Genomic DNA, 26,241 nt, shown 5'->3' with positions numbered 1-26,241 from the left:
TGAATCTATAAAAATTCTCATGTACAGCACTGATATCTTGATGTTTGTGTGTGGATGTCGAAATCATCCTCGAAAAACAATTCGCACAATTCTATCGTGTGGGAAAATAATTGTTGGACAAATGATTCTGCAAAACTCATTCTCGTCTCGGATATCTTCAGCATCGACCGATGCCGGTGACGGACGATTTCGAAGACTATCATGAGGATATCCCAAACATGCTTGTGAGATACGCAGCGATTCTGCCCCACTCACACGAATGACTTACGCCCTTATTCCTTGGCATTGCAGGTCGCCGTGCGTGTTCGACCAATCTCGCAGACTGAGCAACTGAATGGACATCGAAGCTGCTGCCGCGTGGCTGGCGACCAGGTGCTCGAACTAGGGCCATATTGCCTCGGAAAACTCATGTTATTGCGTCGCTTAAACTCTTAGACTGTCGTCATCGAAAAGCATGGCATACCGTTGCGGCACCTGAAGAGTCAGCGAGGGTTCACCAACGAGTATGCTTACGACATGGCGTTTCCCGACTACGTACGTCCATACAGGCCACAGACGCTGGAGAAATGACCTTCCGTCCTTCCTTCACAGGCAACCCAAGACGAGGTGTACTCGAAAACCGTGCGCAACATCATTCCGACAATTTTGAAAGGCTTCAACGCAACAATCTTTGCGTACGCCGTTGCATTCTGCCAATATCCAGCTTACACACTTGTAGGTATGGCGCGACGGGAGCAGGTAAAACGCACACCATGATGGGCTCCGAGCGAGATGGCAGCGACGACAACCAACTGGATCATCACGACGACGACGACGATGTTCCCCATGTGGATGGCATCATTCCACACTCTCTCACAGACATCTTCCGGTTAATTTCACGAGCACGCGAGGAAGAAGCGGAAGCCGCGGTGGCGGAAGGTCTTGGCTTCAATTGGACCGTTGTCGTGACATACCTCGAAGTGTACAACGAGCAAATTCGCGACCTCCTGCACCCGTCGAACCGTCCGCTGGCATTGCGTGAGGACCCAGGTAGACGCACCTGGTCTTCATGTGCCGCCTTCCATCTCACATGACATGCTTCGTTCACGCAGTCAAGGGCGTGGTCCATGTCGCAGGACTACACCACGTCGTCGTCGAGTCGTCGACGCAAGTGTTGCAATTGCTCCGCATGTACGTTGGGATGGTATCATGCAGTCCAGTACTAATTCAATCGTGGCATGTCTTGGCAGGGGTAATCGGAACCGCCGGACAGAGTCTACGGCGGCAAACCAGGTCTCATCTCGGTCTCATGCTGTGCTGCAAGTCACAGTCAAGCACACGACGACGACGATGCTCCGTCAAAACAATCCTCACGAAGCCACCACGGAAGGCGTCCTGTCGCTCATTGATTTGGCGGGGTCCGAGCGAGCATCCAACACGCAGAACACGGGCCTTCGCTTGACGGAAGGCGCCAACATCAACAAGGTGCGGTAACCGCGACATTTGGAAACCTGCGAGGATGCTCATCGTGTGCAGAGTCTCCTAGCATTGGCCAACTGCATCAATGCGTTGTCGTCGTCAATGAAGGAGCGGCGACGGTCAGACTCCTCTGTGACATTACGCATGCGAGAAAAACCAGCGCCGCGGACCAAGTACCGCGACAGCAAGCTCACTCACTTACTCAAGGTATCAAGCGTTCTCCTGGCGACCATTTTGTGGAATTGGAGTGTCATGTCCACTTGTAGAGCTCGTTGGAAGGTGACTGTCGGCTCGTCATGATCGCCAACATCAACCCATCACATGCATGCTTCGAAGAGACCCACAACACACTCAAGTACAATCGTTTCACAGTCGTGCGAGGACTCATTGTGGCGTAGGTACGCCAATCGCGCCAAGAACATCCGAATTCGACCAAAGAAACACGTCGTGACCGCTGAAATGACACACATCCAACGCGCCGATCGACTCGAACAAGAGAACGCGGCATTGCGACAAGCCCTGCAAGAAGCTCGGGGCGGCGTCAAGCGCAAAAGCATCGACGACAACATGTTAAACGGCCTTGAGTTGGATGCTGACGCGAAGCGGGCAAAACATCATGTGTCCACTGCATTTCAGGTTCCTTGAACGTCGACCGAATGCATTCAGAGACTCAGGTGCGGATGTGTAGCGTACGATCGATCAACTGACGCGAGAGAAGCGAGAGCTTCAGTCACGTGTCAACGAGCTCGAGGCGGAGAATCGCAGGTTGAAGATGCTTCAGAACGGGCCTCGACGGATTAGCATTGCCAGCAACCAGCAACTTCGCAGTGCGGTGCATCCTGTCGCGAGTGCATTGCCCAAATCGAGGCAAAGCATGATCCCACGCCTCAACGCAACCCCCACGAGAAACGACGTCGCAATGTAGCGACGTCGGGTTTGATATTTTACTTCTTTTTGGGTCCATCTTTACCCAAACAACAACCCCTTGGCTTCTTGGAGCGTTGTCATGACTTCACCCAGCGACGTGTGCAGTTGTGAACGGTACTTGATCGCACACACGGCTGCGACAGCTGCAGCACCAATGATCAAGGGGGTAGTTGGATCGGCTAGAAATGACGTCGAGGAGGCACCGCCAGAGGAGGAAATGTTGTGGGGCGTGATGGACCGAGGCGACCTTGGCGCGGGAATATCAGTGGTCTGTGGCGAAGGAATGTCCGTGACTGCCTGTGCCGAGTGTGATGGACGCTTGAGAATGTGCTGCTCCACGAGGTCGACGACTTTGGACTTGGAATTGTCTGTCAAGGTTGTGTTACGTTGAATGAAATCGAGCAACGTCTGTTTGTTGGTGGAGATGGTCATTTCTTCGCCGAGCCAAACTTTCGTCACCAGCGCAATTAGCATTTCCTCGTACTTCCGATATGCGATGGTAGCGTCGTGTGCGGCATCCACCTCGAGGGCCGCCAGGGTGCGCGTGAAGAGTTCTTGAGATTCAGTTTTGTAACCCATAGCTGCAAGAAATGATCCCCAGTGCAGTCCGACGTGGTAAGGAACCGGGGAGAGTATGCGCAGAGCATCTGCCAGCAAGAGGATTTCGTCGGGCTCGTTGAGCTCAAATGTGGACTGCATGTAGACCGCAATTGCACGCTCCGTCTCGTCGTCGAGAACAGAGGCTGAGTCATCCACGGCCACATGCACCCCTTTCCCAAGTAAGGGCAGGTTCGTCTTGGCAGCGATCACGTCGACATTGAGATTTAGTTGGTTCACGAGCCATTCTCGACTGGCAACAAGCGACTCCTTCAACTGACCGCTCACGAAAAGCACCTCCATCGCGTCAATCTCCATGTTGAGCTTTATCGCTTCTGGATTTGCAAACATGTCGTGGAATTGATTTCGGATAAAATCCACAAGCTATCCGACCAATATATTCGAAATTCGATTTGTTTACTACTCTTGGTGAAGTACTACGTAGTATAAATAAAAGTTATGTAGAGTTTTCTAGTAGTACTAAGTAGCAGGAGTGCAGTACAAGTGTAGCGGCTCAGCAACGTGGACGACAATTCCTACGCAACGCATCATTAGAGTGCTGCTCACAGGACAAAGGATCTTGGGTTCCATGGCGCTCACTAATTGCGAAAGCCCAAACGATAGTAAGGATGCGACGTACTTCACTCAAACAAGAAAATCTTGACCTACGAAGTTCGACAGACATGTACGGATATTTATCCGGGTACGTCCTGTGGCAGTGCCGAGCCACTGAAATCGACTGACGAAGGACGATGATCCGTGCCGTGGCCCGAACCCGCCCTAATACTGGCAAGTTGTGCAGAAGCTTCTCGGCTCCCGCTCAGCCTGAAGATGACACTGCCCTTATGCAGCAAATCAAGGAGGAAATGCTGGCGCGTCGCCACAATGTATTGCCTCCTCATGCGACGGACGACCAAAACCCGAGCTTCGTGGAACCCATGTTGCACCCCGAGGAATGTGCACTTGTGAGCGGTGTGGGCGAATGGACGAAAGGCCGCAAGGTTATCTTGTACAAGCCTACCCGTAACCAAATGCAAAGCACCCGTGCGTTCACCCACCATTGGGAGATTCGCTTTGGCACGCGTGCGAACTGGCAAAACCCTCTGATGGGGTGGAACGCTGGGAACGACCCCGTGGCGGACTTGGTGGCCAAGTTCAACAAGAAGGAAGATGCGATCTCGTTTGCCCATCGCCAAGGATGGACCGTGGAAGTGTTTGATCCGAAGGAGGAAGAGGACTTTGATGGCAAGATTGCGTACTCTCACAACTTTTTGCCACTGGACGTGGAGAACCACCTGAAGAAGTACGGGAAGAAGTCGAGCGTTCTTTTCAAGCATCCCACGGGTGGCCACAGCCACTGGGTCAAGACTTTGAAGTACCACGGCGATGGAGAAGTGGCGCAGCACGGCGGCGAAGCCAAGCAATAGGCGCCAACATAGCCATTCGAGGCCCATGTATTCCTCAATCGCACCACAGTTTTTCCATCGACTCTACCACAGTTTTTCCATCGACTCTGCGTTCTGCAGTGGGAGTTGTCGCTCTTTTTCGACTCGTCGGTTGAGCTCGGGCTATTTTTACATAAGGAATGGAGAGTCGGTCTCCCAGACTTCGCATCCTCCCTCCATGGTGGCCCTCATGAAGTACATCAGCATCGTGTTCTTGACGCTCTCTGCCGTTTGCTGTGTTGCGTGGGCCTCGTCAGGTGTGTCGCTCATGATGGAACGGCGGACACATGACACAAATGACCGATAGCCGCCCACCAATCGACATGTCCAGCCCTCCACAGCATCCCAAACGGGCGCGTTGAAATCTCTGGATCGGCTGCAGGGGCGACGGCACTGTACTCGTGCCAGACTCACTACACCATGACCGGGTCGTCCTCTCGGACGTGCAAGAACGGTGCGTGGAGCGGAAGTGAGCCGCGGTGCCGCGTCGTATACAGTCGATCGTCCGACAATTCCTTCAAGCGAGGGCACACGGGGTACAAGATTGGAATGAAATGACCTAGACAAGCGTGGTCCGTGTATGGAAGTAGTTGCAGTCCATTTCGTGTGTTGGTTTGTTCGAGGGCCCACCACGTCAACACGGCGTCGGAGTAGGCGGCAGCAGGTTGGGGACGTTCAACAAGACGTGGGAGGGATGCCGATGAACGCCAGGAAGATGCAATGTGTCGAAGAACGACAGAAGACTTTACTCGCACTGTGGGAAGTACATCTGAATCACAAGCAGTCGTGGCTGGTGGTGGAGAATGTCACCCGCGATCGTGTGCTGATGCACGCAATGGATAGAGGTCCCCCACCGTCGACATTGCACAGTTTATAGAGAAATGCCCAGCCACGCGGCGAAGGGACTTTATGACCTCTCGAGAGGAGCAGCAACTAGGCGACACAGTCCAGTCCGCAGTCGTCCATGTCACGATGCGTCTTGCTGCGGCGTTGATCCAGCATAAAATGTTGCCCAAACACTGGCTCGTGGCGCTGGACGCGATGGAGGGGGACGTCGACATGAACTCGGGCCAGTCGATCAGCGTGCCTCGATTGAAGGCGACGAGCAATTTGGACGGGGTCGCCATGGGCTGTAGTGGGAAACGACACCGTTTCCAACTGCCATCCCAACTCAAACGCTTCAAGTGCATCGTTGACTGCCTTCGTGTGGATGTCGCGATGACTTTCATAGGCAGCCGTCACTTCCGTGAGCCAGATGCGCCAGCGAGGATAGTAATACGACGACATGAGTCCAGCCCAGTCTTTTGCGGCATAGTCGGACAAGTAATTCCCATTCGAGTCTCCCCATCGCGTGATCTGGTTGCGCGCTTCATACTCGAGATATTCCGCCACGTTCGTGTTATTCCCAGCCAGCGCTCGCGCTTGGTCGATCCAACGGCCGAGCAAAAAGTCGACGTGGGAGCCCAGGATGACGTCCAAGTCCCACAGCAGCTGCAGCATGCACCGGGTCCTGTCAGCAAACTGGACATTCCGTCAGCAACGAGGCATTCTATGGCTCCCCCAACACAACGTGCTTACCTCTTCAGTCGTTATGTTGTGGCCGATGAATGCGCGCTTGATCTCTTTGAAGTTTGCGAGGAAGAGGTCGCACAGCACCTGGCGCGTGACGTCCACCACGTCATGGAGGAACGCGTCGGTGTGTGGCACAGCGTCCGCGGCGGCCAACAGATGCGACCACGCGGTCACGACAAGCCGCGGGTCGTACGGGATATCTGTGGGTTGGAACGTGAGGTGGAGAATGTCCCATCCTGGACGGACAGCCACGATGCTCTTTGTCACGCCGCCGCCGTCGCCGACATTGTACACCGACTGGAGCAACATGTGCCATGCCTGCGCCGCGTTGGTGTTTTCAATGTGATATCGATTGCGAACAAATGCCGGGAGCCACTTGGCCAAGTCCACCGGCTTGGACTCCCACGCCATTTGAAGCGTCAAGTCGTACACGATGTAGTTCTGGAAAATTCCTTCCATGGTCAGTCCAATGCCGACCATCGTCCCGTTGCTTTGCCCACGCGCGTGGATCGGTTCCTGGGCGTACTGGGGCAAGTTCCCGCGGAGACCAGTGTTCCCGCCAAAGTTGTGGAGCAAGCAGTAAATCCACGACTTGCCGAAAAAGTTGGCCGACCGCGGCCAGATCGGAATGGTTTCACTACACCCGCCACGTCGACGTCAGGTGCACCATGGTCCAAGCACTACGACTACTACCTGTACAGGTCGAGCAAGATCATCTTGTCGTTGGGGACGCCACTCAAGTACGACTGAATTTGGTCGTGGCCCCAAAACCCCCGATTGAATGTCCATGCTTGAATGAGCCACACGGCCTTCGGGTCTGCCTTCGTCATCGAGTCGATCACGGCCTTCGACGCCTGGTGGAGGAACTCGTGGTCTCCACGAGATGGATCCATCTCATTGTACGTGTCGGCTTGGTACAGCGACGACGTGAACCCGCCGTGGAGGCGAGTCTGCTCTTCGATGAAGGTGCGCCCGATCTCAATGTACAGCGGATCGGACGAGTCGAGCATGTACACGTTCGTGTACGCATCTGGGAAGTTGCCCCATTTCGGCGACCGGAACGTTTTGGCGTGAGGATACAGCTTTGTGATTTCCTCGGGGATGTGTCCGGCAAAAGCAGGAAGCGCCGGAATCATGCCGAAATCTCGCATGCGGGTGAGGATCTTGACCTGCAACTCGAATTGCCCGTCAATAAACTCTTGGGCCAAAGGACCCTTGACCCAGCTCCCGCGGACGTTGCCCATGCGTCCCCACGCCAGGAATGACGCCCCAGCAAAGAACTTGTTCAGGCCAACCGTACTCACGTTAAACTTCTGATAGGTGGCTTGCCACACCTTCTCTTGGCCCGTGAACGCCAAAGGCATGTTAATGCCTGTCGAAAACCAGTGAGAGGCATGCGCGCCTACGCTGTGAATGGAGTACTGACCATTGAGCGCCATCCAGTCGATATGCTTTTCCCACTTGTCCCAGCCCCACGTCCACATGGAGTAGCTCACGGTGCACACGTTTTGGTAGTACGTATACTTGGACACCTTTTCGACGCGCACGGTAGACGATGGTTGAGGCAAAGTGTCGGGAAGCTGAAGGACGTGGTCGTCCCAGTTTGTTTGGGTGTGGACCTCTTGCTTCAAGTACCATTGCACAGCGTACGCCAACGCTGTGCCGCTGGATCCTCGAATTTGCACCTTCCCTCCATCATTACCAATCTCCAACACGTCTTTTCCATCGTCGATTGCTGGGATCACTTCGAAGGACATCTACGAACTCGAGTGTATGGAATGTCGACACCACATCACGCTTACCTGGTCAAGGTATTTCTCTCCCAAACGACGAGCAACGAGCCCTTTCACTGCAGCGACTGCGTCATGGGAAGGCACGTCCAACATGGCATGCGCCACCAGCGACAGCGTGCACATTGCTCCAAGCATCTGCCACATCGTTTGCCTCAGCATGCTTCGCCGCAGTCCTCAAGACTCACAAGTGACGTCCTTGTAGACGTCCAAAGAACAAGCGATCTTCCCGTATCCGGAAGATTTGTGGATTGACTGCGAAAATTTAATTCATTGGAGAAATTTACATAGATAAAGTGAGAGTATATTTAAAATTTTCATATGGAGGCACTATTCCTATTCGGATACATACTTGAAGAAGCGTGGATCCATCCACCAAGATCGGCAGATTGTGACGTGGGAGATCGCCATGCAGCACCTTCTTTATCTCGCGGCCACGGTAGCGTTGGCTGCGATTGCAGTTCTTGGCAGCGTGAGCTTGACCCCTCCGGCGCATGACCCCGTCAAGGCAACTCAAGGGCTGATTGAACGCTGCTTGGGAAAGGTGTACCTCGATCAAGTATGGTTATGTCCTGTCGCATCATACGCGAATTTGAGTGTGTCATTTGGTAGTTCTCGCTGAATGTTATTCCTGCCACTACCGATGGACGCGATGTGTGGGAAATTGGGACGAACGGCGACAAAGTTGCGATCAGCGGGTCGAGTGGCACTGCCCTCGGCTATGCCCTCCACTGGTACCTACCTCGCGCGAAGGCGTCATTGCCCCATATACGATTAACGTAGGTACTTGAAACATGTTGTGCACACCCAAACCGACTGGGAAGATCACGAGATCCACCTTCCCAAGACGCTTCCGCGCATCAGCTCCACCGTGCGTGTAGAACGCAGCTCCAAGTACTCGTACTACGAGAACGTGTGCACCGTAAGCTATTCCCAATGGACGTGGGGATGGGCCAAGTGGGCAAAGCACATCGATTGGATGGCTCTCAACGGTACGCCGGGCTCGACAAGACCCGTCCACTTATGACTTTCTAGGGATCAACATGCCACTGGCGTTCACAGGCCAAGAGAAGGTGTGGCAGTCTACGTTCAACAAGTTCAACGTGAGCAATTCTGGGCTCCACAAGTTCTTTGCCGGGTCAGCGTTCTTGGCGTGGGGACGAATGGGCAACCTCCGCGGGAGTTGGGTCAAGGGTCCTCTTCCCCAGCAATTCATCGACGACCAGTTCGACTTGCAGGTCAAGATCCTCGGCCGTATGCGGGAATTCGGGATGATCCCGGCGCTACCGGGGTTTGCTGGCCATATCCCCGAGGAAATCACCACCATTTACAAGAACGCAACCATTGCGCGATCACCCAACTGGGGCAACTTCCCCGATGAGTTCTGCTGCGTGTACATGTTGGACCCAACGGACCCGCTGTACACGGAAATTGGGCGCACGTTTGTTGCCGAGCAGCGCCGTCTCTATGGATATACATCGTCATTGTATCAAGCCGACACGTATAACGAAATGGACCCGACGCAGCCTGACCCGGTGTACTTGTCGAAGGCATCCAAGGCAGTCATCGACAGCATGACGCTAGCTGATCCAAATGCAGTTTGGCTCATGCAGGGATGGCTCTTCTTGAGTGGCTACTGGACCAACGAGCGTATTCAAGCGTATGTGGGCGGAGTTCCAGACGACAAACTCATCATTTTGGACCTTTACAGGTATTTTCTTCATGGATTCAACATGCGGTCATGCGGAATTGTAGTGAAGTGGTTCCGATTTGGAAAAAGAGCCATAACTACTTTGGCAAGTCGTGGATTTACTGCGTGCTGCACAATTTTGGCGGCAATATGGGGCTGCGGGGGGACTTGCCAACCATCGGGACGGATCCCGTGGCGTCGCGGCTTGCGTCCAACGGGACAATGATTGGAGTCGGTCTCACCATGGAAGGAATTTTCCAGAACTACATCGTGTACGACTTGACGCTCCAAATGGCGTGGGAGTCCAAGCCCGTCGATGTCCACTCGTGGGTCCCAGACTTTGTGCACAGCCGGTACCACGTCAGCGATGCCAACGCCAACCAAACATGGACCACACTCTTGCATTCTGTCTACAACGTGACGAAAGCGTATGGAGGCGTGACCAAGAGCCTCGTGACCATCCGACCGCACTGGAAAATGATTCAAGACGGATTCATGCCGACCAAAATCGCCTACGATCCGAAACAAGTGGCCATCGCGTGGCGGAGTTTGTTAGCTGCTAGTTCGTCGTCACCAGAATTGAAGGACACCGACACGTACCGTCATGATGTGGTGGACTTGACTCGCCAAGTGCTGACCGATCTCGTGTACAAGCACTACGAAGCTCTTGAAACCGAGTTTCACGACACCCACACCCCGTTGAGTCGGGTGTGTTGGACCATGCTTGGCCTGCCGTCTCTGACAACTCGGTTGTAGATCGAAGGGCGCGCCCATGCGATCCTGACGCTCATTCAAGACATCGATCGTGTCCTTGGCACACACGAAGATTTTTTGCTTGGCAAGTGGCTCTTCGATGCCAAAGCGTTGGCAGGAGGCCACGACAGTTCGGAGCTGAGTTTGTACTACGAATACGAAGCTCGCAATCAAGTGACGCGTTGGGGCGATTCGAATGGCAACGTGCTGGGCGATTACGCAACGAAGCAATGGTCTGGCCTCGTGGCGTCGTACTACTTGCCACGGTGGCAGGTGTGGCTCAAAGATGTCGTCGCGGCATTCAAAGAGCACCGACCTGTTGATGAAGTGGGGGTACGACAGGTGACGGAAGCATTCGAGCTTGCGTGGAACCGCGAAACCAAGTCGTACCCGATCACACCCCGTGGTGATTCACTCGCGGTGTCCCACGAATTGTACAAGAAGTATGTGCAAGGGGCTGTCTTTGACGCGGCCTCGTTCCTGCCGCTGGCATAATCAAACACAAAGTCATGATTCCACTGCGCTTCAATTTCAGCCTTCGTAGCGCTATACCCTTGTCTAAATGCCATCTATTGACTGTGCCGTTGAAGAGAGCTGCGCTGTCGACCTGTGAATTCTCCAGCGTCCGCAATCAAATGCCTTATCTGCTCATGTCAAAATTCACTCCATGCGCTCAGGCAAGCGAAAATCACACAACAAAATAAATCACCAGCAATGAAGACAACAAAAATGCTCACCATGCTCATTGATCATGGATATATTGTCCAAGGCGCAAAGCAGGGTTGGCATCATTGTGCCGTCAACCGACACCTCGACACCCATGCACCACATCCAATGTTGTGTGTACTGCTACAGTACCTGGATCACAGGTCCGACGTGATTCGGATGAAAAGATGCTCATGTTGACAGGGGGAATTCGATTATTCACGGCGACGAACCTTCTGGAACACGTACCTCCGACAAAATATCAGCAAACATCGTCCAAGGAATGGTGCACCTGTCCCGATCAAGTGCATTTATTCCTAATTTCAACGCTTATTCACCTATTTAGGGTGACTCGTTCACCCGAAAGCCGAATACATCCTATCGTGCCTCGGAACAGTCAGAATTCGAGTTGGCGCTGGGTTGAGACGCCGTGATGCGGTTCCTGGGTCTAAGCGTGGGTCTTTTGATTGGCATTGGGACGTTAAGCCTCGTTAGCCCTGTCTTCACGAAGTGGAAACCGTCCCTGCAATGCCGGGACTTCGTTGGCGTCGAAGGACCACCGCTTCCATCTCCCGACGGCGCCCCCGATCCGTTTCTCCGCCTTGGCGTTCCGTCGCTTGACAACCAGGTGTGTGTCTTGACGCAGTTTTTCAAAGACTGCCGAGACTTCCCGTCTCCCCTGGTGGCCACGATCGCCAACGCTCTTCTTTTTGGCACGGCATTGAGTAACACAGTCTTTGTCGGGTTCGAAGCCACGCGATCGGACTCTCGAGGCGCTGCAGCGTCGGCCAGTCTTACAGCTTTCCTCATGCAGTACATTGGCATTTCTGTCATCATCCCTGCCGTGTGGTTCCCGTCGTTCCTCTACTCCCACGCAACTCCATTGGCGCACCAGGCTCCTGTCTCTCGGCCGGCTGCCATCAGCATTGCCCAGCCCCGCCTCCTCGTGTTCATTGCTCTTGCAAATGTTGTTGTCGGTGCCATGCTTCTGTACTTGGGGTTCGCACCAGATTCGTCGAGCTACTCGATTGCGTTCTTCGTCTTTCAATTTTTGCCCATCGCGTCGCCGTGGCTCTGGCCACTCTTCCGGTCGACCACCCCTTCATCTGTCAAGGACGCCGTGACGTCCTCCGTCACTGCCACCCAAATCTACTATGCGTTTGCTGTGCTGTTTTCACTGCACCACTGGGTTGGTTTCGTCGTTCCGTTGATATTTACGCCTGACACGACGCCGCTCAGCAATCTCGCGACGCTTTGGGCCTTCCTCAAGAAACTCCCCCAAGAATCACGCGCACTGCCCACGTGGTTTCTCTTGCTGGACGGTATTTCGTTGACTGCGACAAACGCCCTGATTGTGGCCACTGAACAACAAACCTTCGCTTCGACCGTCACGTCGCTCTTGCTGTTTGCTGCTCAATCTGTTGTGGTGGGACCGGGAGCCGCTTTCATGCTCTTCTGCGCCTCGCGAGAACAAGCCATTCGTCGCGTCCATTACGTTGATCCCCAAAAATTATCGTAACTTTGCCGCAACATAGACCACACAATCTCTGGCATGATTGCCGTGTGCTGCCAAGTTTTCCTCGCGTTTCCATGGAAATGGACGGGGACATGGCTCATTTAAATCTGTCTCTGTAGGTAGATGAAATGTATCGTGAAGGACACCCACGCACCATTGCCTTCGATGCCATGTGTGCGACCACCACCAAAGACCCTTTCGGGTGGTGCAGTGCTCATAGTGACCAATGCTCAGATTGGCGATATTGATTCTGAGGATGGTGCTCAGGAACTAAGGCAAATCGCCGAATAGGCGCATTATCCACTCTCGACACATTGCAAGCTATCCAAAGGGAGCGCTCTCGGCTGCAGTTGCCACGAAGTGCTCATGAGCAACGACTGCCTTGCGGTTGGTGCTCGCTTGAGCTGCGACGCCACGGTTTACCAACATTCCCATGTCGAAGTTGCCCCGTAGCCAATGAACGAGTCAGATAACCGAAGCAATCCGGATAAATTTTGTATCTTCTACAATTGTAAGTGAAATTGGAAGATTGCTTAAGTCGAATTGAACCAGAACTATGTCGTCGCCTTTGCCGCCGTCGCCGCTGAAGTCGTCCACGGAAGCAACTCCATGGGTCCAAGTTCATCGAAATGCGCTCCCTGATGTTGTCACAGTCGACATGTTGCCTGTTCGACCGAACCCACTTGCGCGCGACTCCCAGGATTCGTTCTTGAAGACCGGTCTTCAGGATGTACGAAGTCAAACGGCACTTGTTTGGTTCTGACACGAATACGCACAGGTCCTGCACTTCGACACACATGGAAACGCTACCATGATGCGTATGCGCCGAGCTGATGTTTTGAAGATGACACAGCAAGCGGCCGCCCCGCTCGGAGGATCACCTCGTGCAACGACATCTTCCGTGGACGGAACCCCATCACAACCTGGCACCGGACGACCTGGACACCCCGTTGGTGTGTCTGTGTCCGATGCGCAGGTATGCAAAAGCATAATCTTACTGCGGTTTCCTCAGTCGTCTGGACTAGATGGTACACATGCGGGATCTGCGGAAACTCGACTACGCTTTCGTCGAATCGTACGAACCGTCGATTGTTGTGCGGAAGCAGGCCATCTTGATCAATGCAGGTCCTTTCACATTTCGGTTTTCAATTGATCTCACCGTTTGCATGCTCCAGACCCGATTCGGTCCGTGATCATGCGCGACTGCTGCTTGATGTTCGTACCAGACACAAACCACGTTCTGGTGGACTTGCTCAAGGAGAACTTCCAGGACAATCAAGCCGACTCAAGTGAAGCAGGCGAAATGGCGTTTGAATTCCGGTAGAATTCTTCCCCTCCTTTGTTCTAAATGAATGGATCACAGGGCTCTCGAGGCTATTCTGTCCACTGTGTGCAGGTACTGGCGGAATCCCACGGTGACAAGAGCTTGTGTGGCTCACAACGGCTGTAGATTCCTCGCAAACGACTTTGAACGGATGGCTCCGATCGTCAACACGTCGCTCGAACGTCTCGCGAGTGCCCAAATGTCGTCGGGGGAGCTGGAAACGCTACGCACGCTGAAAAACGCTACCAACGAGTTCGAATCCCAGGTTCAGCTGTCGACACAAAAACTGCTACGTTAAGTTCACGGTTTGCAGGTGAACGGACTGCGACGCGTGCTCATGGAAATCCTGGACAACGAGGTGGACTTGCATCTGCTCTACCTCACGCAGGTGTCCACTTCGCTGTTTTTTGCTGGTGTGCCTCACGATGTGATGTCTTGTTCAGCTACATGCCAACCCGATCATGATGAACGAACTATGGAGCTTTGATGCAGAGGAGGCCGAGTCGCTGCTCGAGGTGTACTTGCAGGACATCCACAACACCAAAACCAAGGTGGCGCTCATGCTGCACCGCATTCACAACACGGAGAGTGTCGTGATGCTCAAGATGGACGCCGTTCGAAACTACCTTCTCACGGCCGACATGCTCTTCACGCTGATTATGGTGTGTATGACGTTCGGCATGTTCGTCACTGCGGCGTTCGGAATGAACCTTACGTCTGGGCTCGAGCAAACCCCTGGCGCGTTCGTCACGGTTCTCGTCGTCACGGTCGTGTTCGCTGTCATCTGCGTCTACGTCGGCATTGCGTTCTTTCGCAAACGAGGGGTTATCATTTAATTCAAGACTGTCTCGAATGCAATCAATCCGAACAAATACATACACAGCCGTGGCTTTCGTCCGCTAGAGGCTTTCTTCGCTAGACATGTCGTCGTCGCTCGACACGAAAACGTCGCTTGCCACCACATCGCTTTCGTCGTCTTCGTCGTCCAAGTTGTGGGGCTCTCCAGGATGGCCTCCTCCTCGGCTCAATCTACCAAAGTTCGTTCATACTTGTGTTGGAGTGAATGCATATTCCGGCATCAAGAGGACCTCGCCATGAGGTGCTGGATCTGGTTTTGCTGGCGCCACAAGAGCAAGCGAAACTTGTCGCGTTCGTTTTCGGCCTTGAGCGCGCGCTTCTCGGCGTCCTCTCGCGCATTTGTCTCAACTAAACGTGGCACATATCACCGCCATGCTGCACGAAAAACTTACGTACTCTCAAGCAGAGCACGGAGCTTGGCCTCGGCCCTCAGTTCTTCTTGGAACCATTCAAACGCGCAATATCTACAAAACCAGTGGCATTTGATGTCACGCGTGCTGCGCGACACTGGCGTACTCAAACACACGCAGCCAAATATTCGACGGCACGCCGCTATTAGCTGTCAAGAGAACGTTGACAGCCTCCTTGAATCGACGCGGGTACGCCTTGTGGCGCTGCGGGGTCCACACTGATTGTACGAGTCACTTTGGGATGCCCACGGGCCATCATCATGCAAGTACCTTGGGGTGGAAAGAAGCAAATCGTATCGTCGGGCGAGAACATGTTGTTGTTGATGTGATGGACTTCTCGCATGGGAGCAAACGTTACGTTGCCCAGGACAAGCTCGGAGAACTGGTTGCCTTCGCGGCGTCGAATCTTCATCAACTTGTCGCCAAATGGACCCTATCTCACCATCATACTGGGCTGGCAAAGTTACGACCGTACGACAACGATTCCAAACGGGTTGAGCAGCTCTTTCGCCATGGCGAGCAGGCGGTCCGGGGCGCGTGCACCAACGTAAATCCTACAAATCCAACGTCCAGTAGGCCAGGGCAGTGTCACCCACCGGTCGTATTTCATGTTCTTGGCCACATCCATGCGAAAGACGTCGCCGCACACGATGCTACACACGCTGAAGTTTTCTGTTGCAGCCTGTTCTTCCTTGGCATCTACTTCTTCCTGAGGCACTTCGTTCAGCATGTCCTCATCCGGCACATCGCTTGTATCATCACCGCCGTCCGAATCATAGTCTTGGTTGCTGCGAGCAGGAACAAGACCGCGGCGACGCTTGACGGACGTATAGGCCATCAACGAAGCCCGACAAGCTTCCACAACGCCGGCGTCGATTTCGAGGCCATGGTTTATAGCATCCTGTTAAAATCATGTCATACATGAGAGCTTTCCTCCGTCAATGCGTACCTTGCCCGTGATAGTTCCAACCAAGCAGGACAAGTACCCGCTCCCAGACCCGATATTCAAAAACGACGCACCAGGATGGAGTTCCAGCGCTTCCATCACCTGTGCGTAGATGTGCGGTGCGCTACACTAACTCGATGAGCTCATGTCGTTCGTTCACGAGGGCGACACATGCCTCAAGTGTAAGGTGCCTTCACGAATGGGATAGTCTTTGTACGCTCTGGTGAGCATGGTCTGTGGAACAAACAAGGCGCGATCGACACTGCGGAACGCGTCAAGCACTTTCTTGGTTTTGATGATATCGTGACCTGCACAGTCTCAGTCAAGGAAGAGCCCCGTCGTATGAAGAATAAGGTCTCACGCTCACCCTTCAGGGCCATTGCCAGCTCGTCGTTAGTCGTTCCCGACGCAAACCACGCCATTCTTTCTGGCTTTGCCGTCGACGTTTACTAGATGCGACTAGGCAAAAACGATGTAGAAAAAAAAGATCTCTTGCGTCACTTGTGATTGGTCAGAATTAAAATTCATGTCTTCTCGCACTTTCTTCAAGTGCAAATAAAATACCCGACTGACACACGCGAGGCTTGTTCTGGTTTCTGCCAACACAAACGCGATGGCGAAGGCCCGACTGCAGGCCACCGGTGCGGTCAAGTACGGGTCATTCAACACGGCTGAGGTACAACATGCCGCTGTGCAATGGCGTCATGACTGTGGGCTATGGACGTAGCCACCGAGTTGGGTGTTTGGGAAGGTTGGAACCCCGACGAAGCACTTGATCGAGCACGACTTCTGCACGAGCCATGAGCAAGGATTGTTGTTGGGATTCAATGCTCTAACTTCAAAGAGAATGGTATTGTGTGCATAGGAATCGAGAAGCCGCGACTATAAAACGAATTAGGTCCTCAAGTTTGACGTCAAAGGCGAAATGGAATACCTCGAGATGGCTCGGTCAGACGTGTTGAAAATCGTGCAAGAAGCTGCCCAGCCATGCAAAGACCCATCACATCTAAAATCCACACCGCATGGGAGTGCATCACTCACTCCGATAGCTACAACACCACGTTTGGCAACCCAACGGCTGCGGCGGCGCGCCAGCTTCGGTCAACTGACGAACACGAGCGATGTCCAGGTTTGTCCAATGAACGCATGGGTTTGTATGTTTACAATCATGTAGTCGTTGCACATGCGCGACCTTCGTAACCTCGATGACAGCATCGACAATTTCACGTCAATTACGATTCGGCGACACGTGATTCTTGTTCATTGCGGTATGGGGCAAGGCACAAGAATCGTGTGCATCTCGATGTTGCGTCCTGACGATGGGGCTAGGACCATTGCGCTGCGTCGTGTTGCGCAATGCATTGCTCATGTTTGTTCCAACGGGAGCTGACACTTTGATCCAAATCTTGCGGAACAAGGTAGCTCAGTGCTGTGCAGAGGACGACGACATTGCGTTCGAATTCCGGTGCGGCGCGCGGCCTCATTCCCTTTCCCACCCACTCACCACTTGATTTCCTTGCAGGGCCCTCGAAGCTATATTCTTCACCCTGTGCAAGTACAACGTTCGTCGTTTCCTCCGGCACATTGCTCATCACTACGTAGACTCCTCAGTAGCGACTGCGAAAAGTTGGTGGAAAAGGTGTCGCTTGCGTTAACCCGATTGTCGAGTGCCGCACTTTCATCAGGGGAGCTGGAGACGCTGACCATTCTCAAGAACAAAGTGCACGAGTTCGAATCGCAGGTGAGTCAGGTGTGCCCATGGACAACATTGCATGATGCGTCATGTACTTGCAGATCTTGGACACGCGTCGAATTCTTATGGAGTTGCTCGACAACGACCAAGACATGCGGCTGCTCTACTTGTCAAAGGTGAGCGTATGCCACGATGTCGCCGCCTCACGTTGCGCGTAGTTACATCGCAATGCAACGGTTGTGTCCCCTGACTCGATGGGACTGGATGTCGAAGAAGCGGAAGCGTTGATTGAGGCGTATTTGCTCGTACGAGGTCTTGCCTGTGAATTCCATGGCTGATTCGTTATAGGACATCCACGCAATGCGAACCAAGGTCGGGCTCCTCCAAACCCGCATGGTAAACACGGAAAACATCGTGATGCTGAAACTGGATTCGGTGCGCAACGCCCTATTGTCCATCGACACAATATTTGGGATGGTCATGCTGGCTATGAACATGGCCATGTTTGTCTCGAGCGCATTTGGAATGAACCTCGTTTCAGGCTACGAGACGCAACCGCATCTGTTCTGGGCCGTCCTTGGCGTTTCCACCACATGCGCCGCGCTTATGATTTACATTGGCATTCGGTACTTCAAGGCCAAGGGTGTGATCTTGTTATAGCGACTGGAAGAACGACGGCAAGACTAATTGGTCGATCTTTTCCCGCACCAACGCGTCCAGGGAGTCCGTGTGGTACTTGTCCAGCAGAGTCAATCGGTCGCATGTCCTTTCCAAGGTGTGCGATGGATGCGTCGCGTAGACCACGACTAATCATCAATAGATTTACGGTGCCATGCATTAATAAACAGGTGCACATGAAACACGTACGCATACGACCAATGGCGGCGTGATGAGATTCGTCGCGAGCGTTGGCAAGGTGAGCGAGCACTCCCAGACACTGAGCCATCGTGTCCGCACCGAGATGGTGTAGCAGCGCCTGTAGTGCGCACTGAACAACGTCAAAATGGTCGAGAGATTTTACCACCGGATCCATCTGAAACGGAAGATAGCGTGAGAATTTCAAGTGGTTAGTTGGATAGGTATGATGTTTGCACCGTTGTGATGATTTCGAATGCCGCCATGTGAACCTACAAGTAGTTCAAGCTTGGGTGACTCTATCATGAACTGAACTCGTTTCGCTTTGTCGCGCAATTGTTTTACGATGACGTGCAACGCGGCAGGGTTTCCGAAATTCGTCTTTTGCAAATACATCAACGCTTGCTCGCGGTGGTGACTGAAGTCGTGCGAGAGTCGAAGAGCACATTTGATGTGATTTATACCTCGTGGGCTCCATCTGCACTGCATGAATGAAATACTCCTGTTTTGCAGCCTCACACAAGTCGCTGCGATAGACAACTTGGAAGAATTCGTCACATATCCATGGATATGACTTAGACCTTACGATGAAGAAGCTGCTTTCGAACGTTCTTGGAGAAATCGATTGACGTCAACCGCTCAATAAATGTACCCATCACCGTCACATCCATGGGACAAGTTGCAAGAAAGGTCTCCAGCGCACAGAAACAAGCTAGTGCACTCCAGTGAACACGACTTGTACAATATCAATCTCGCGATACCTGTGCTGTCGTCGCGCGACACCACTAAAACTTGTTCGAGGTCGTCCAAACCAATTCGAACCAAGCTGCATCGCATGTCTGAATCAACTTCATCCAGGAACTAGGCATACACAGTTACTTGTGGCGACGCCGATCATGCAGGACGCGTACTCGCCGCAACAGCAACGGGATTGCTGTCGTGTTTGGATGCTGCAACGAATACGACAGGAAGGGGCGAAAAACTTGGTTCACAAAGGGTCGTCTGTGCTTGGAGCATGCACTCGACATGAATGCAACTCGTTCATCGTCAGCGACGGAGAAGATCCATTCCGCGTCGAAGGACACGCCCATGCCGCAGCCACCGCTGTACGCGCGCAATTCAAAAATGTCTCGTCCGGATGTGTGTGCCTGTTCATAAAATACGTAAATCTTCAAATTTATTCTTAACTTTATTCGAGTATACATTTTGTAGCTGAAACTCACGTTATTAAATAAACTTCATTCACGTCATTTTAAAGCACTCCGTCCATTTTGGCTGTGACCTTTCGGGGGTGGCTGTTTGTCGTCTGACCTTTCAGTGCGCCATTTCACCAAGTTCGCGTGCCAACATGGGGAAGAAGGTGTGCAACCCGATATCACCGCATTTCTGGACCCATGAAGAGCACTGCCGGTTCCTGGAAGCGTTGGAGAAGTGCGGCCACTGCACGCCGAGCAGTGCCGTGTGGACCATGATCGCAGATTACGTCGGCACACGCACGTTCAAAGACGTCAAGCTGCACGCGAATCGGTACTTTTTGCAGCTTCAAATGGTGAACACGCAAAAGCGAAAAGAGATGCACGCCATGCAGCTGGTCGATAGTCGGTGGACTGCCGCCGACGATAAATTGTTTGAAGAGGTGCTCGCCCATTACACCAACTGCGCATACTACCCGTGGGATATCATTGCGACGAAATTCACCAACAAATCCGCCAAGAGTGTGCGGGAGCGATACCAAAAGCTCATGTTTGATTTGGCCCTGATTGAAAGCGGGCATCACGTGACGATGCAACTGAAGCACCCGTCAGCTCCGAATGATCCCAGAGGTAAGTCTATTGTCGGATGGCCTCTAGCGGGCAATCACCGCGCGTGCAGAAACGGACGACGACACAAATGACACCGAGTTCATCATTTACGACTGCAGCGTCACGATCACCCCCGACGAAGAAGATGTGTTCATGACAGCTCTTGAAGATGCGGTGATCCCGCCGAATGCGTCGACGGACTTGTTGGCCCGTGTTGCTTCAGCCATCGTGGCGATCTCAAGCCACGGCAACAAGAAACCCCCCAGCAGAACGCAAATGGCGTTTACAAAGGAAGAGGCGGATGCCGCCATCGTTAAAGTCCTGGCGCTTCCTACCCTAGACGCGCCCATGGTTCTCGAAACGATCTTGACCGCACTCAACCTGAAAGACGACCCCACATTCCTACCCCCTCCTGACAGTAAGCAAGCCATGCGACCGACTGTACCCCCCTGCGTCGCATTGGAACATCAAGCGCATTCGCACCCCACTCAGCAACACTACCAATTCCCTCAACACCCACAACCGTCGCAGCACCACCCGATGCACTACCAACACGGGTCGCAGTCGCCTCTCGTTTTGCAGCAAGCATCTTATCCCCACGCTCCCTCTGCGTCGTCAGGATGCACTCTTTGAGCCACGAGGAGTGTTATGAACACGACTGTGCTTCTCCTTTGGCAAGTGTAAAAGCCATTGCAAACTAATATCGTGAGACCCCAGCCAGACTGCAGCTGTCTGTGTGAAGCAGGACATTTCCATCTATGCATGCACAACAAGTGCCACCGCGACACAGTGGATGCAAGTGCTGGTCGCTTTCTCGTTGTTGTCGGAATGAATGGGTCGATAGTGGATGGCACGACAGATGCAATTCACTCGCTGCACCGACCCATTTGAGTTCACCGCTATGTCATGATCTTGTGCTGCGTGGTCCCGTCCATCGATGAAGGCGAGCACGCGACATAGATAGTAAGATTTAGAATAGCTTATACTTAGCGACGCAACGCCAAGATGGCCGCTGGGTCGAGCTCAATACTCATGTAATATTCCTTGTCCGATTGTGTATGGGTTGGTTTCTTGTGGTGTTCCTCTGTCCCCACTTCTGCCGCGACACTGTACGACACAATGCGCAAAGGCATGGTGTCCCAGAATCGCTCTAAATTGATGGTGGGAAGGCCAGGAACATGCACAAGTTTCCACGCGACAAAGTCGATGTAGAAGCTGAAGAACGAAAACGTGTACGTGTCGTCAGTGTTGTACTTGTACAGGTCTTTGGCTGCCTTGCGCTCGGCTCGTGCGGCCGCCGATTCACCAAAGCTGTCTACTCCCAACGTGGGTGGCGATTGTCCTGCCGGCGTGCACACAAATTCGTCCACCGACGAATGCAATGGAAAGCAAATGTGGCCGAGTTCTTCTTCAGAAGGATGGTTCACGTCGTCGGGCGACGTCAGCCCAAGGCTGTAATGCAGTCCCACGACGAGCAAGTTCAGGACACGGAGCAAGATGCTGCAAAACGACCGCGTGATGATTCCGAGCTGCATCTTCCTCGGCACCTCGCCCCCAATGTAGACTTGCCCGTGGGGCTGTTTCTTGAACCGTCCTTGCAGCTGAATCCAGAACGATCGCCGGCGTCCTGAGAACAAATGTGACCATTTGGACGGCATTGGGTCCGTCCGGAGGAGGAACAAAATCTGGCCGCTGAACAGGTCGTTCTCAAACCGAATCGGGTGGTCCGAGTTGGGAACAATCACTTTGCCCTTTTGAAGCGGGGCTGATGGGTGCTTGACTTTGGACGGCACACTAGTCTCGTGGACACTCAAGGACGGGGCGTTCCACGGGTGAAGTGAAGCTCTGGGCGCCGCAGGAAGAGGGACGCGGTGGCCCATCGTCACGAAACGGTAAATGTGGGTTGAAGACGAGAGAGGATTGCGTGTCAACAAGTAAACTCGACATCCGAATATTCCAAATTTAATCTCCACGGTGTGTTTGTATATTGATGGAAATAATATTATTCCGCCACAATTTTACGTTTTCTCAAAAAATTGAGCCAATCACAGCCAAAGGCGATGAATCTTCACCTGCGTTCCGCTGGCACCCCGTCTTGCCACGTATGCACGACCACAGGCTGGCAAGATGAAGGGGACAAAGCTGGCCAAGGTACGCACAGACGATGTTACAGGCGACATTACAAAGCTAGTACGGTGGGTGGCTCTACGGCGCATCCCCGGCGAGGAAGATCGTGCTGTGGAAGCCGTAGTCGTACTTTAAATACTTGATCGAGAGCTTGGTGGGGTGACCGAGGAGAAGATCGACGGCGCGCTTGATGTCGCCGTCCAGATGGGTCGCCAACGTTGTGACTTTTGACAGCACTGTGTCGTCGCCTGGAAAGTCGGCGTGGTACCATTCGCATATCCGGGGCAAGTAGATCACGTGGCGCTTCGAGTCAGTCGACATGAGCGTGCTGAGCACGACGCGACAGATGTAGTTCAATTGGCGATCGAGATCATCCCCGCGAAAGACTGCTACCACTTGGACACACGACTTGGTGAGGCAATTCACAGCAAAGTCCACGCGGTAATCCGCGGTCGGGACCTTCAGCACTCGTCTTGGGTCATCGTCGGCGAATCGAGGCACGACGAATGCGGGAAACGGCGGCTTTAGCGGACACAGCGACGCGCGGATAATGGCGTGCTCGATTTCGGCAGGGGTGAGGGACATCCCAGCAATGTCGTACGATACGATGTTGTAAAACGAACTCCACGTCAATTTGGGCTTGACGGTCGGCAGCAGCTCGAAAAACGAACCATGCAGCACCAGGATGTGGTACACGTTCAAGAAAAACGCCGTGCGGTGGGCTGTGGACACAGTGGCCAGCGCCTTGGACGACAGCGCCGGGACGAACCTCTTCAAGATGGACACTTGGTCAAGAAATGTGAGCACTTCACCGGTCAGGCACGCTGTGGGGTGTTTTGTGAGTACGAGCACCATGCGCAGCGCCTTCTCTGCCACTTCGCACATTTCGAGGAAGAGCTTGTGTTCCGTCGAGGCGGACTGCGCTGACGCTGGCAGAGACAACCCAAAGCGCGTGGCGATTCGGCGGTCGTTCAGCACAACACGGCCATCGTCCCCCCGTGTGGGCATGAACAGGTCTTTCGGGTGGCGCCCTTTGCCCAAAAGGCCGGCAATCGACCGAAATGGTTGGCCCAACACGGATCGCGCGAGTACATCCTTTCCCTCCACGACAATCTTTTCCACCTCGACTGCCAGCATCTTCATCCAGAACTCATACTCTTGGTAACTGGCCACTGCAAGAACGTGAACTCGTGCCAGCGTTTCAATTTGGATCCAGTGCATTCCGTTGCAGTTCGCCGTCGCCGGGAGGTTGAACGTCGTGCCAGAGATCGGCGACAGCGCCAAGATGTCGGCCAGGTGAATCGTCACGCACGGCGTGGACGACGACATGCGAAAGAAGCGAAGGGCTTTGGACTTGCCCGTGTCTAGGATCATCCATTCGTTGCGCCAGTGCGAGTCCCACACCATTCGGACCACCTGACACTGGGTCGCGTTGGCCACAAGCCCTCGAGCGGCGAAGAACGGCGCGTATGGCAGCACCGTGCTTGGTGACGTGAGCAGTCGCTTGAGCTGATTTTTGGCTGCAATCAAGTGCGCAATGGACAGGCCTTTGTGGTCTTTTTCGACCAGCGTCGCCATGACCCGATCGCGCGAAATGTCAATCAAGCGGGCCTCCACTTCAATGCGTTCCTTTTCAATCGCGCTACCACCGACCGACTTGGATTCGACCGTGAATTCGAACTGTGTCCCAAACGCTTCGCTGGTGGGATGGTCGTTCGCGAGTGTTAGTGGCATGTGCGCTTGCGACGCACCGTGGATGGCGATGTGATGTCGCTTGAGCCGGCTCCGGCTCGTGTCGGTGTACTCAAGGATGTCAAATGCATACGCAACACGGCGTTGCCCGGGACCTTTCGTATGGTCGTGGGTGCTGAAGTACTCGAGCCAGGCAGGGATGGTAAAGACAAAGCAGCTTAATTCGTTGGCGAGCTGCGTGTGCGCCTTTTGCTCGTCGCGGAGGAACTCCAGCTCTTCTGCTTCCACGTCAACGGCTGCCATGTCCGTCGCCGAGGACGAACGCTGTATCGGAGACGCGTTCTCGTCACATGTCGGCGGTGTCAGCTCAAAACAAAAGTTGTACAGCTTCAGGCCGCGCGTGTGGCGCTGGGAGCCGGGCTGCGCCAAACTGTACGACACGATGCGCATCGGCATACTGCCCCAAAACTGGGACAGATTGATATCCGGAACCCCAGGAGCATTCACAACCTTCCAGTTTTCAAAGTCCAGGTAAAAGTTGAAGAATGAGAACGAGTACGTGTCGGCCGTGTTGAACTCGTACGGGTACTTGCCCGACCTCCGTTTTGCTCGCTCTTCGCGCGTTTCGAGGAACCCGTCCGAGCCCAACGCTGGGGGCTCCTCCCCTGCCGGCGTGCAAATAAACTCGTCCACGGAAGAGTGCAATGGGAACGCCAGGTGAGGCAGTTCTTCGTCGTCCTGTAACGCCACGTCACCGGGATACAACCGACCGAAGCTGTTGTGCAACCCCACGACAAGGCAGTTGATGACCGAAAGGAGCACACGGCACAACCCTTTCGTGAAAAAGCCCAGCTTCATCTTGTTGGGGATTTCGCCACCCACGTACACAGTCCCTTGCGGCTGCTTTTTGAATTTGCCTTGCAACTGGATCCAAAACAACCGGCGGCGACCGACAAAAAGTTGGCCCCACGTCGGGCTACGTGGCTCTGTTTTGAGCAAGAACAGGATGCGACCACTGAAATACTCGTTTTCGATCTCAACGGGAGTGTCCGAGTTGGGCCATAGCTCCTGGCCCGCCTGCATTGTGTCTTTTCGGTGCTGCGACGACGACGGCATGATGAGTTCACGAATCCTGAGACCTGGGACATTCCACGGCTGCTTTTCTTGGGGATTCGTTCTTGTGGGTGTGGTCTGTACAGAGTCTTCTTCGTATTCGTCGTCGAATGCGACGTCTTCGTCGTTTGTAAACCCGCAGTCGTGAAAGTGGGCTGGTGATGACTCCAACAGGACGCGGTTTGCCACGTAAGATACGAGCAGGAACATGACGAGCATGATGAATATAGACGTTCCGGCGTCGAATGTGAACCATAAGCACAGGATGGCCCCCACGAGGCCAAACGTCAGCACCTGCATCGCTTGAGACGAGCTTGTGGTGCCAAAATGGAGCAATCGGGCATGAAGTCGTCCGTCACAGCGATATAAATTATCAAAAGGTTTATCCGGATAACCACTTCCTCTTCACATTCTGTTCTGTTCCTGAGCCCCGCAAACGTTGCAGCCGGTCGAGACATCTTTCGCATCCTGTTTGTGCATCGTTCACTAAGGTTGACGAAGGGCATATCCCTGACACCATCGTTTTATCGTGAAGTCCATTCGCCAAGTGCATTTGGAAATAAATTTATCAAAATAGAAGGGTTTAACCGATTCCTCGTCACCAGTTCATGGGCAACCCTGTGATTCAATGCTCAAACACTCAAAATCTCGCATGACCAACCGATGAAGTTTGAGTGGCATTGCAATATGAACAAAGTCATCGTGTAAAACTACTGACGGATGCCCATAATGACCAGAGCCCACACAAGATGGCACACTGTGTGGGAAGCACAGTGGTCATGCCAAATCCCAACAACACTTGTTACAATGCCCCTTGCGCCGGATCACATTACGATGACGTGGACTTTGAGGTCGCTCAACAAGATGCGTTCCCGCAGTGTTTTACTGCACTGGAAGCCCCTCTGGAAGAATCGATGGAGCGACCTGGTGGTTTCGCTCATGGCCGTTACCTGGTCAAGCGAACCGGC

At 53.5% G+C, this 26,241-nt stretch overlaps 13 protein-coding genes across 19 annotated transcripts; 9 read left to right on the top strand and 4 right to left on the bottom strand.

Moving 5' to 3' along the window:
• Positions 1 to 141: 141 nt before the first annotated feature.
• H310_01063 (hypothetical protein) lies at positions 142 to 3,193 on the top strand. Its single transcript, XM_008864079.1, has 11 exons — positions 142 to 224; positions 292 to 372; positions 436 to 534; positions 592 to 674; positions 719 to 1,029; positions 1,092 to 1,170; positions 1,230 to 1,464; positions 1,516 to 1,665; positions 1,725 to 1,813; positions 1,857 to 2,094; positions 2,147 to 3,193. Exons 1-11 carry the CDS (start codon positions 171 to 173, stop codon positions 2,381 to 2,383), a joined length of 1,656 nt encoding a protein of 551 aa, XP_008862301.1. The 5' UTR covers positions 142 to 170; the 3' UTR covers positions 2,384 to 3,193.
• Positions 2,205 to 3,333, bottom strand: H310_01062 (hypothetical protein; the record flags this gene model as incomplete). The annotated part of the gene is made up of 1 exon (XM_008864078.1): positions 2,205 to 3,333. One exon carries the CDS (start codon positions 3,331 to 3,333, stop codon positions 2,425 to 2,427), a length of 909 nt encoding a protein of 302 aa, XP_008862300.1. The 3' UTR covers positions 2,205 to 2,424.
• A 364-nt stretch (positions 3,334 to 3,697) lies between these two features.
• Positions 3,698 to 4,489, top strand: H310_01061 (hypothetical protein). Its single transcript, XM_008864077.1, has one exon. It carries the CDS (start codon positions 3,735 to 3,737, stop codon positions 4,407 to 4,409), a length of 675 nt encoding a protein of 224 aa, XP_008862299.1. The 5' UTR covers positions 3,698 to 3,734; the 3' UTR covers positions 4,410 to 4,489.
• Positions 4,490 to 4,496: 7 nt separating this feature from the next.
• H310_01060 (hypothetical protein) lies at positions 4,497 to 5,075 on the top strand. The gene is made up of 2 exons (XM_008864076.1): positions 4,497 to 4,684; positions 4,735 to 5,075. Exons 1-2 carry the CDS (start codon positions 4,606 to 4,608, stop codon positions 4,983 to 4,985), a joined length of 330 nt encoding a protein of 109 aa, XP_008862298.1. The 5' UTR covers positions 4,497 to 4,605; the 3' UTR covers positions 4,986 to 5,075.
• Positions 5,076 to 5,119: 44 nt separating this feature from the next.
• Positions 5,120 to 8,027, bottom strand: H310_01059 (hypothetical protein). Of its 4 annotated transcripts, XM_008864073.1 has the most exons (5): positions 7,802 to 8,027; positions 7,426 to 7,756; positions 6,693 to 7,371; positions 6,006 to 6,636; positions 5,120 to 5,948 (listed from the first exon to the last, which is right to left on the bottom strand). In XM_008864073.1, exons 1-5 carry the CDS (start codon positions 7,949 to 7,951, stop codon positions 5,361 to 5,363), a joined length of 2,379 nt encoding a protein of 792 aa, XP_008862295.1. In that variant the 5' UTR covers positions 7,952 to 8,027; the 3' UTR covers positions 5,120 to 5,360. The 4 variants fall into 4 exon arrangements, with proteins under 4 accessions (XP_008862295.1, XP_008862294.1, XP_008862297.1 ...); XM_008864072.1 differs by having other exon boundaries at positions 6,693 to 7,756; XM_008864075.1 differs by having other exon boundaries at positions 5,120 to 6,636.
• Positions 8,028 to 8,146: 119 nt separating this feature from the next.
• Positions 8,147 to 10,852, top strand: H310_01058 (hypothetical protein). Its single transcript, XM_008864071.1, has 6 exons — positions 8,147 to 8,348; positions 8,402 to 8,523; positions 8,573 to 8,781; positions 8,825 to 9,500; positions 9,545 to 10,187; positions 10,236 to 10,852. Exons 1-6 carry the CDS (start codon positions 8,199 to 8,201, stop codon positions 10,725 to 10,727), a joined length of 2,292 nt encoding a protein of 763 aa, XP_008862293.1. The 5' UTR covers positions 8,147 to 8,198; the 3' UTR covers positions 10,728 to 10,852.
• A 436-nt stretch (positions 10,853 to 11,288) lies between these two features.
• Positions 11,289 to 12,980, top strand: H310_01057 (hypothetical protein). Its single transcript, XM_008864070.1, has one exon. The coding sequence runs from the start codon at positions 11,371 to 11,373 to the stop codon at positions 12,454 to 12,456; it is 1,086 nt and encodes a 361-aa protein (XP_008862292.1). The 5' UTR covers positions 11,289 to 11,370; the 3' UTR covers positions 12,457 to 12,980.
• Position 12,981: 1 nt separating this feature from the next.
• H310_01056 (hypothetical protein) lies at positions 12,982 to 14,635 on the top strand. The gene is made up of 8 exons (XM_008864069.1): positions 12,982 to 13,183; positions 13,232 to 13,429; positions 13,479 to 13,578; positions 13,629 to 13,773; positions 13,817 to 13,849; positions 13,904 to 14,042; positions 14,091 to 14,165; positions 14,221 to 14,635. The coding sequence occupies exons 1-8, from the start codon at positions 13,010 to 13,012 to the stop codon at positions 14,611 to 14,613; spliced, it is 1,257 nt and encodes a 418-aa protein (XP_008862291.1). The 5' UTR covers positions 12,982 to 13,009; the 3' UTR covers positions 14,614 to 14,635.
• H310_01055 (hypothetical protein) lies at positions 14,573 to 16,451 on the bottom strand. Of its 4 annotated transcripts, XM_008864066.1 has the most exons (10): positions 16,359 to 16,451; positions 16,167 to 16,299; positions 15,995 to 16,115; positions 15,642 to 15,946; positions 15,521 to 15,599; positions 15,316 to 15,478; positions 15,152 to 15,263; positions 15,032 to 15,099; positions 14,866 to 14,983; positions 14,573 to 14,806 (listed from the first exon to the last, which is right to left on the bottom strand). In XM_008864066.1, the coding sequence occupies exons 1-10, from the start codon at positions 16,411 to 16,413 to the stop codon at positions 14,677 to 14,679; spliced, it is 1,284 nt and encodes a 427-aa protein (XP_008862288.1). In that variant the 5' UTR covers positions 16,414 to 16,451; the 3' UTR covers positions 14,573 to 14,676. The 4 variants fall into 4 exon arrangements, with proteins under 4 accessions (XP_008862288.1, XP_008862287.1, XP_008862290.1 ...); XM_008864065.1 differs by having other exon boundaries at positions 15,521 to 15,946; positions 16,359 to 16,449; XM_008864068.1 differs by having other exon boundaries at positions 14,866 to 15,099; positions 16,359 to 16,449.
• A 153-nt stretch (positions 16,452 to 16,604) lies between these two features.
• H310_01054 (hypothetical protein) lies at positions 16,605 to 18,344 on the top strand (the record flags this gene model as incomplete). Its single annotated transcript, XM_008864064.1, has 10 exons — positions 16,605 to 16,667; positions 16,719 to 16,841; positions 16,890 to 17,120; positions 17,166 to 17,259; positions 17,321 to 17,456; positions 17,514 to 17,546; positions 17,594 to 17,732; positions 17,786 to 17,860; positions 17,903 to 17,989; positions 18,033 to 18,344. 10 exons carry the CDS (start codon positions 16,605 to 16,607, stop codon positions 18,342 to 18,344), a joined length of 1,293 nt encoding a protein of 430 aa, XP_008862286.1.
• Positions 18,345 to 19,822: 1,478 nt separating this feature from the next.
• H310_01053 (hypothetical protein) lies at positions 19,823 to 21,011 on the top strand. The gene is made up of 2 exons (XM_008864063.1): positions 19,823 to 20,362; positions 20,412 to 21,011. Exons 1-2 carry the CDS (start codon positions 19,888 to 19,890, stop codon positions 20,972 to 20,974), a joined length of 1,038 nt encoding a protein of 345 aa, XP_008862285.1. The 5' UTR covers positions 19,823 to 19,887; the 3' UTR covers positions 20,975 to 21,011.
• Positions 21,012 to 21,291: 280 nt separating this feature from the next.
• H310_01052 (hypothetical protein) lies at positions 21,292 to 22,254 on the top strand. The gene has a single exon (XM_008864062.1). The coding sequence runs from the start codon at positions 21,520 to 21,522 to the stop codon at positions 21,970 to 21,972; it is 453 nt and encodes a 150-aa protein (XP_008862284.1). The 5' UTR covers positions 21,292 to 21,519; the 3' UTR covers positions 21,973 to 22,254.
• Positions 22,255 to 22,484: 230 nt separating this feature from the next.
• Positions 22,485 to 25,592, bottom strand: H310_01051 (hypothetical protein). The gene has a single exon (XM_008864061.1). The coding sequence runs from the start codon at positions 25,571 to 25,573 to the stop codon at positions 22,547 to 22,549; it is 3,027 nt and encodes a 1,008-aa protein (XP_008862283.1). The 5' UTR covers positions 25,574 to 25,592; the 3' UTR covers positions 22,485 to 22,546.
• Positions 25,593 to 26,241: the final 649 nt, after the last annotated feature.

The sequence above is a fragment of the Aphanomyces invadans genome (genome assembly GCF_000520115.1).
Source record: "Aphanomyces invadans strain NJM9701 unplaced genomic scaffold supercont1.2, whole genome shotgun sequence".
NCBI lineage: Eukaryota > Oomycota > Saprolegniomycetes > Saprolegniales > Verrucalvaceae > Aphanomyces > Aphanomyces invadans.
The sequence above is the reverse complement of the archived record's forward strand: the minus strand, read 5'-3'. Positions and strand labels throughout refer to the sequence as shown.

Bases quoted from the DNA above. Each gene is read 5' to 3' on its own strand.
- H310_01063 (XM_008864079.1), top strand. From the start codon at position 171: ATGCCGGTGACGGACGATTTCGAAGACTATCATGAGGATATCCCAAAC. The intron at 1,030-1,091 runs GTAGACGCACCT...TCGTTCACGCAG, and splicing joins GGCATTGCGTGAGGACCCAG to TCAAGGGCGTGGTCCATGTC. The intron at 1,814-1,856 runs GTACAATCGTTT...ATTGTGGCGTAG, and splicing joins GAGACCCACAACACACTCAA to GTACGCCAATCGCGCCAAGA.
- H310_01061 (XM_008864077.1), top strand. From the start codon at position 3,735: ATGATCCGTGCCGTGGCCCGAACCCGCCCTAATACTGGCAAGTTGTGC.
- H310_01060 (XM_008864076.1), top strand. From the start codon at position 4,606: ATGGTGGCCCTCATGAAGTACATCAGCATCGTGTTCTTGACGCTCTCT. The intron at 4,685-4,734 runs GTGTGTCGCTCA...AATGACCGATAG, and splicing joins TGTTGCGTGGGCCTCGTCAG to CCGCCCACCAATCGACATGT.
- H310_01059 (XM_008864072.1), bottom strand. From the start codon at position 7,951: ATGCTGAGGCAAACGATGTGGCAGATGCTTGGAGCAATGTGCACGCTG. The intron at 7,757-7,801 runs GTAAGCGTGATG...TCGAGTTCGTAG, and splicing joins GAGAGAAATACCTTGACCAG to ATGTCCTTCGAAGTGATCCC. The intron at 5,949-6,005 runs GTAAGCACGTTG...CGGAATGTCCAG, and splicing joins ACAACATAACGACTGAAGAG to TTTGCTGACAGGACCCGGTG.
- H310_01058 (XM_008864071.1), top strand. From the start codon at position 8,199: ATGCAGCACCTTCTTTATCTCGCGGCCACGGTAGCGTTGGCTGCGATT. The intron at 8,782-8,824 runs GTACGCCGGGCT...ATGACTTTCTAG, and splicing joins CGATTGGATGGCTCTCAACG to GGATCAACATGCCACTGGCG. The intron at 9,501-9,544 runs GTATTTTCTTCA...GCGGAATTGTAG, and splicing joins ATCATTTTGGACCTTTACAG to TGAAGTGGTTCCGATTTGGA.
- H310_01057 (XM_008864070.1), top strand. From the start codon at position 11,371: ATGCGGTTCCTGGGTCTAAGCGTGGGTCTTTTGATTGGCATTGGGACG.
- H310_01056 (XM_008864069.1), top strand. From the start codon at position 13,010: ATGTCGTCGCCTTTGCCGCCGTCGCCGCTGAAGTCGTCCACGGAAGCA. The intron at 13,430-13,478 runs GTATGCAAAAGC...CGTCTGGACTAG, and splicing joins TGTCTGTGTCCGATGCGCAG to ATGGTACACATGCGGGATCT. The intron at 13,850-13,903 runs GTACTGGCGGAA...CAACGGCTGTAG, and splicing joins ATTCTGTCCACTGTGTGCAG to ATTCCTCGCAAACGACTTTG.
- H310_01055 (XM_008864065.1), bottom strand. From the start codon at position 16,413: ATGGCGTGGTTTGCGTCGGGAACGACTAACGACGAGCTGGCAATGGCC. The intron at 16,116-16,166 runs GCATGTGTCGCC...GAGTTAGTGTAG, and splicing joins GAAGGCACCTTACACTTGAG to CGCACCGCACATCTACGCAC. The intron at 15,479-15,520 runs GTACGGTCGTAA...ATGGTGAGATAG, and splicing joins ACCCGTTTGGAATCGTTGTC to GGTCCATTTGGCGACAAGTT.
- H310_01053 (XM_008864063.1), top strand. From the start codon at position 19,888: ATGGGGAAGAAGGTGTGCAACCCGATATCACCGCATTTCTGGACCCAT. The intron at 20,363-20,411 runs GTAAGTCTATTG...CCGCGCGTGCAG, and splicing joins AGCTCCGAATGATCCCAGAG to AAACGGACGACGACACAAAT.
- H310_01052 (XM_008864062.1), top strand. From the start codon at position 21,520: ATGCACAAGTTTCCACGCGACAAAGTCGATGTAGAAGCTGAAGAACGA.
- H310_01051 (XM_008864061.1), bottom strand. From the start codon at position 25,573: ATGCAGGTGCTGACGTTTGGCCTCGTGGGGGCCATCCTGTGCTTATGG.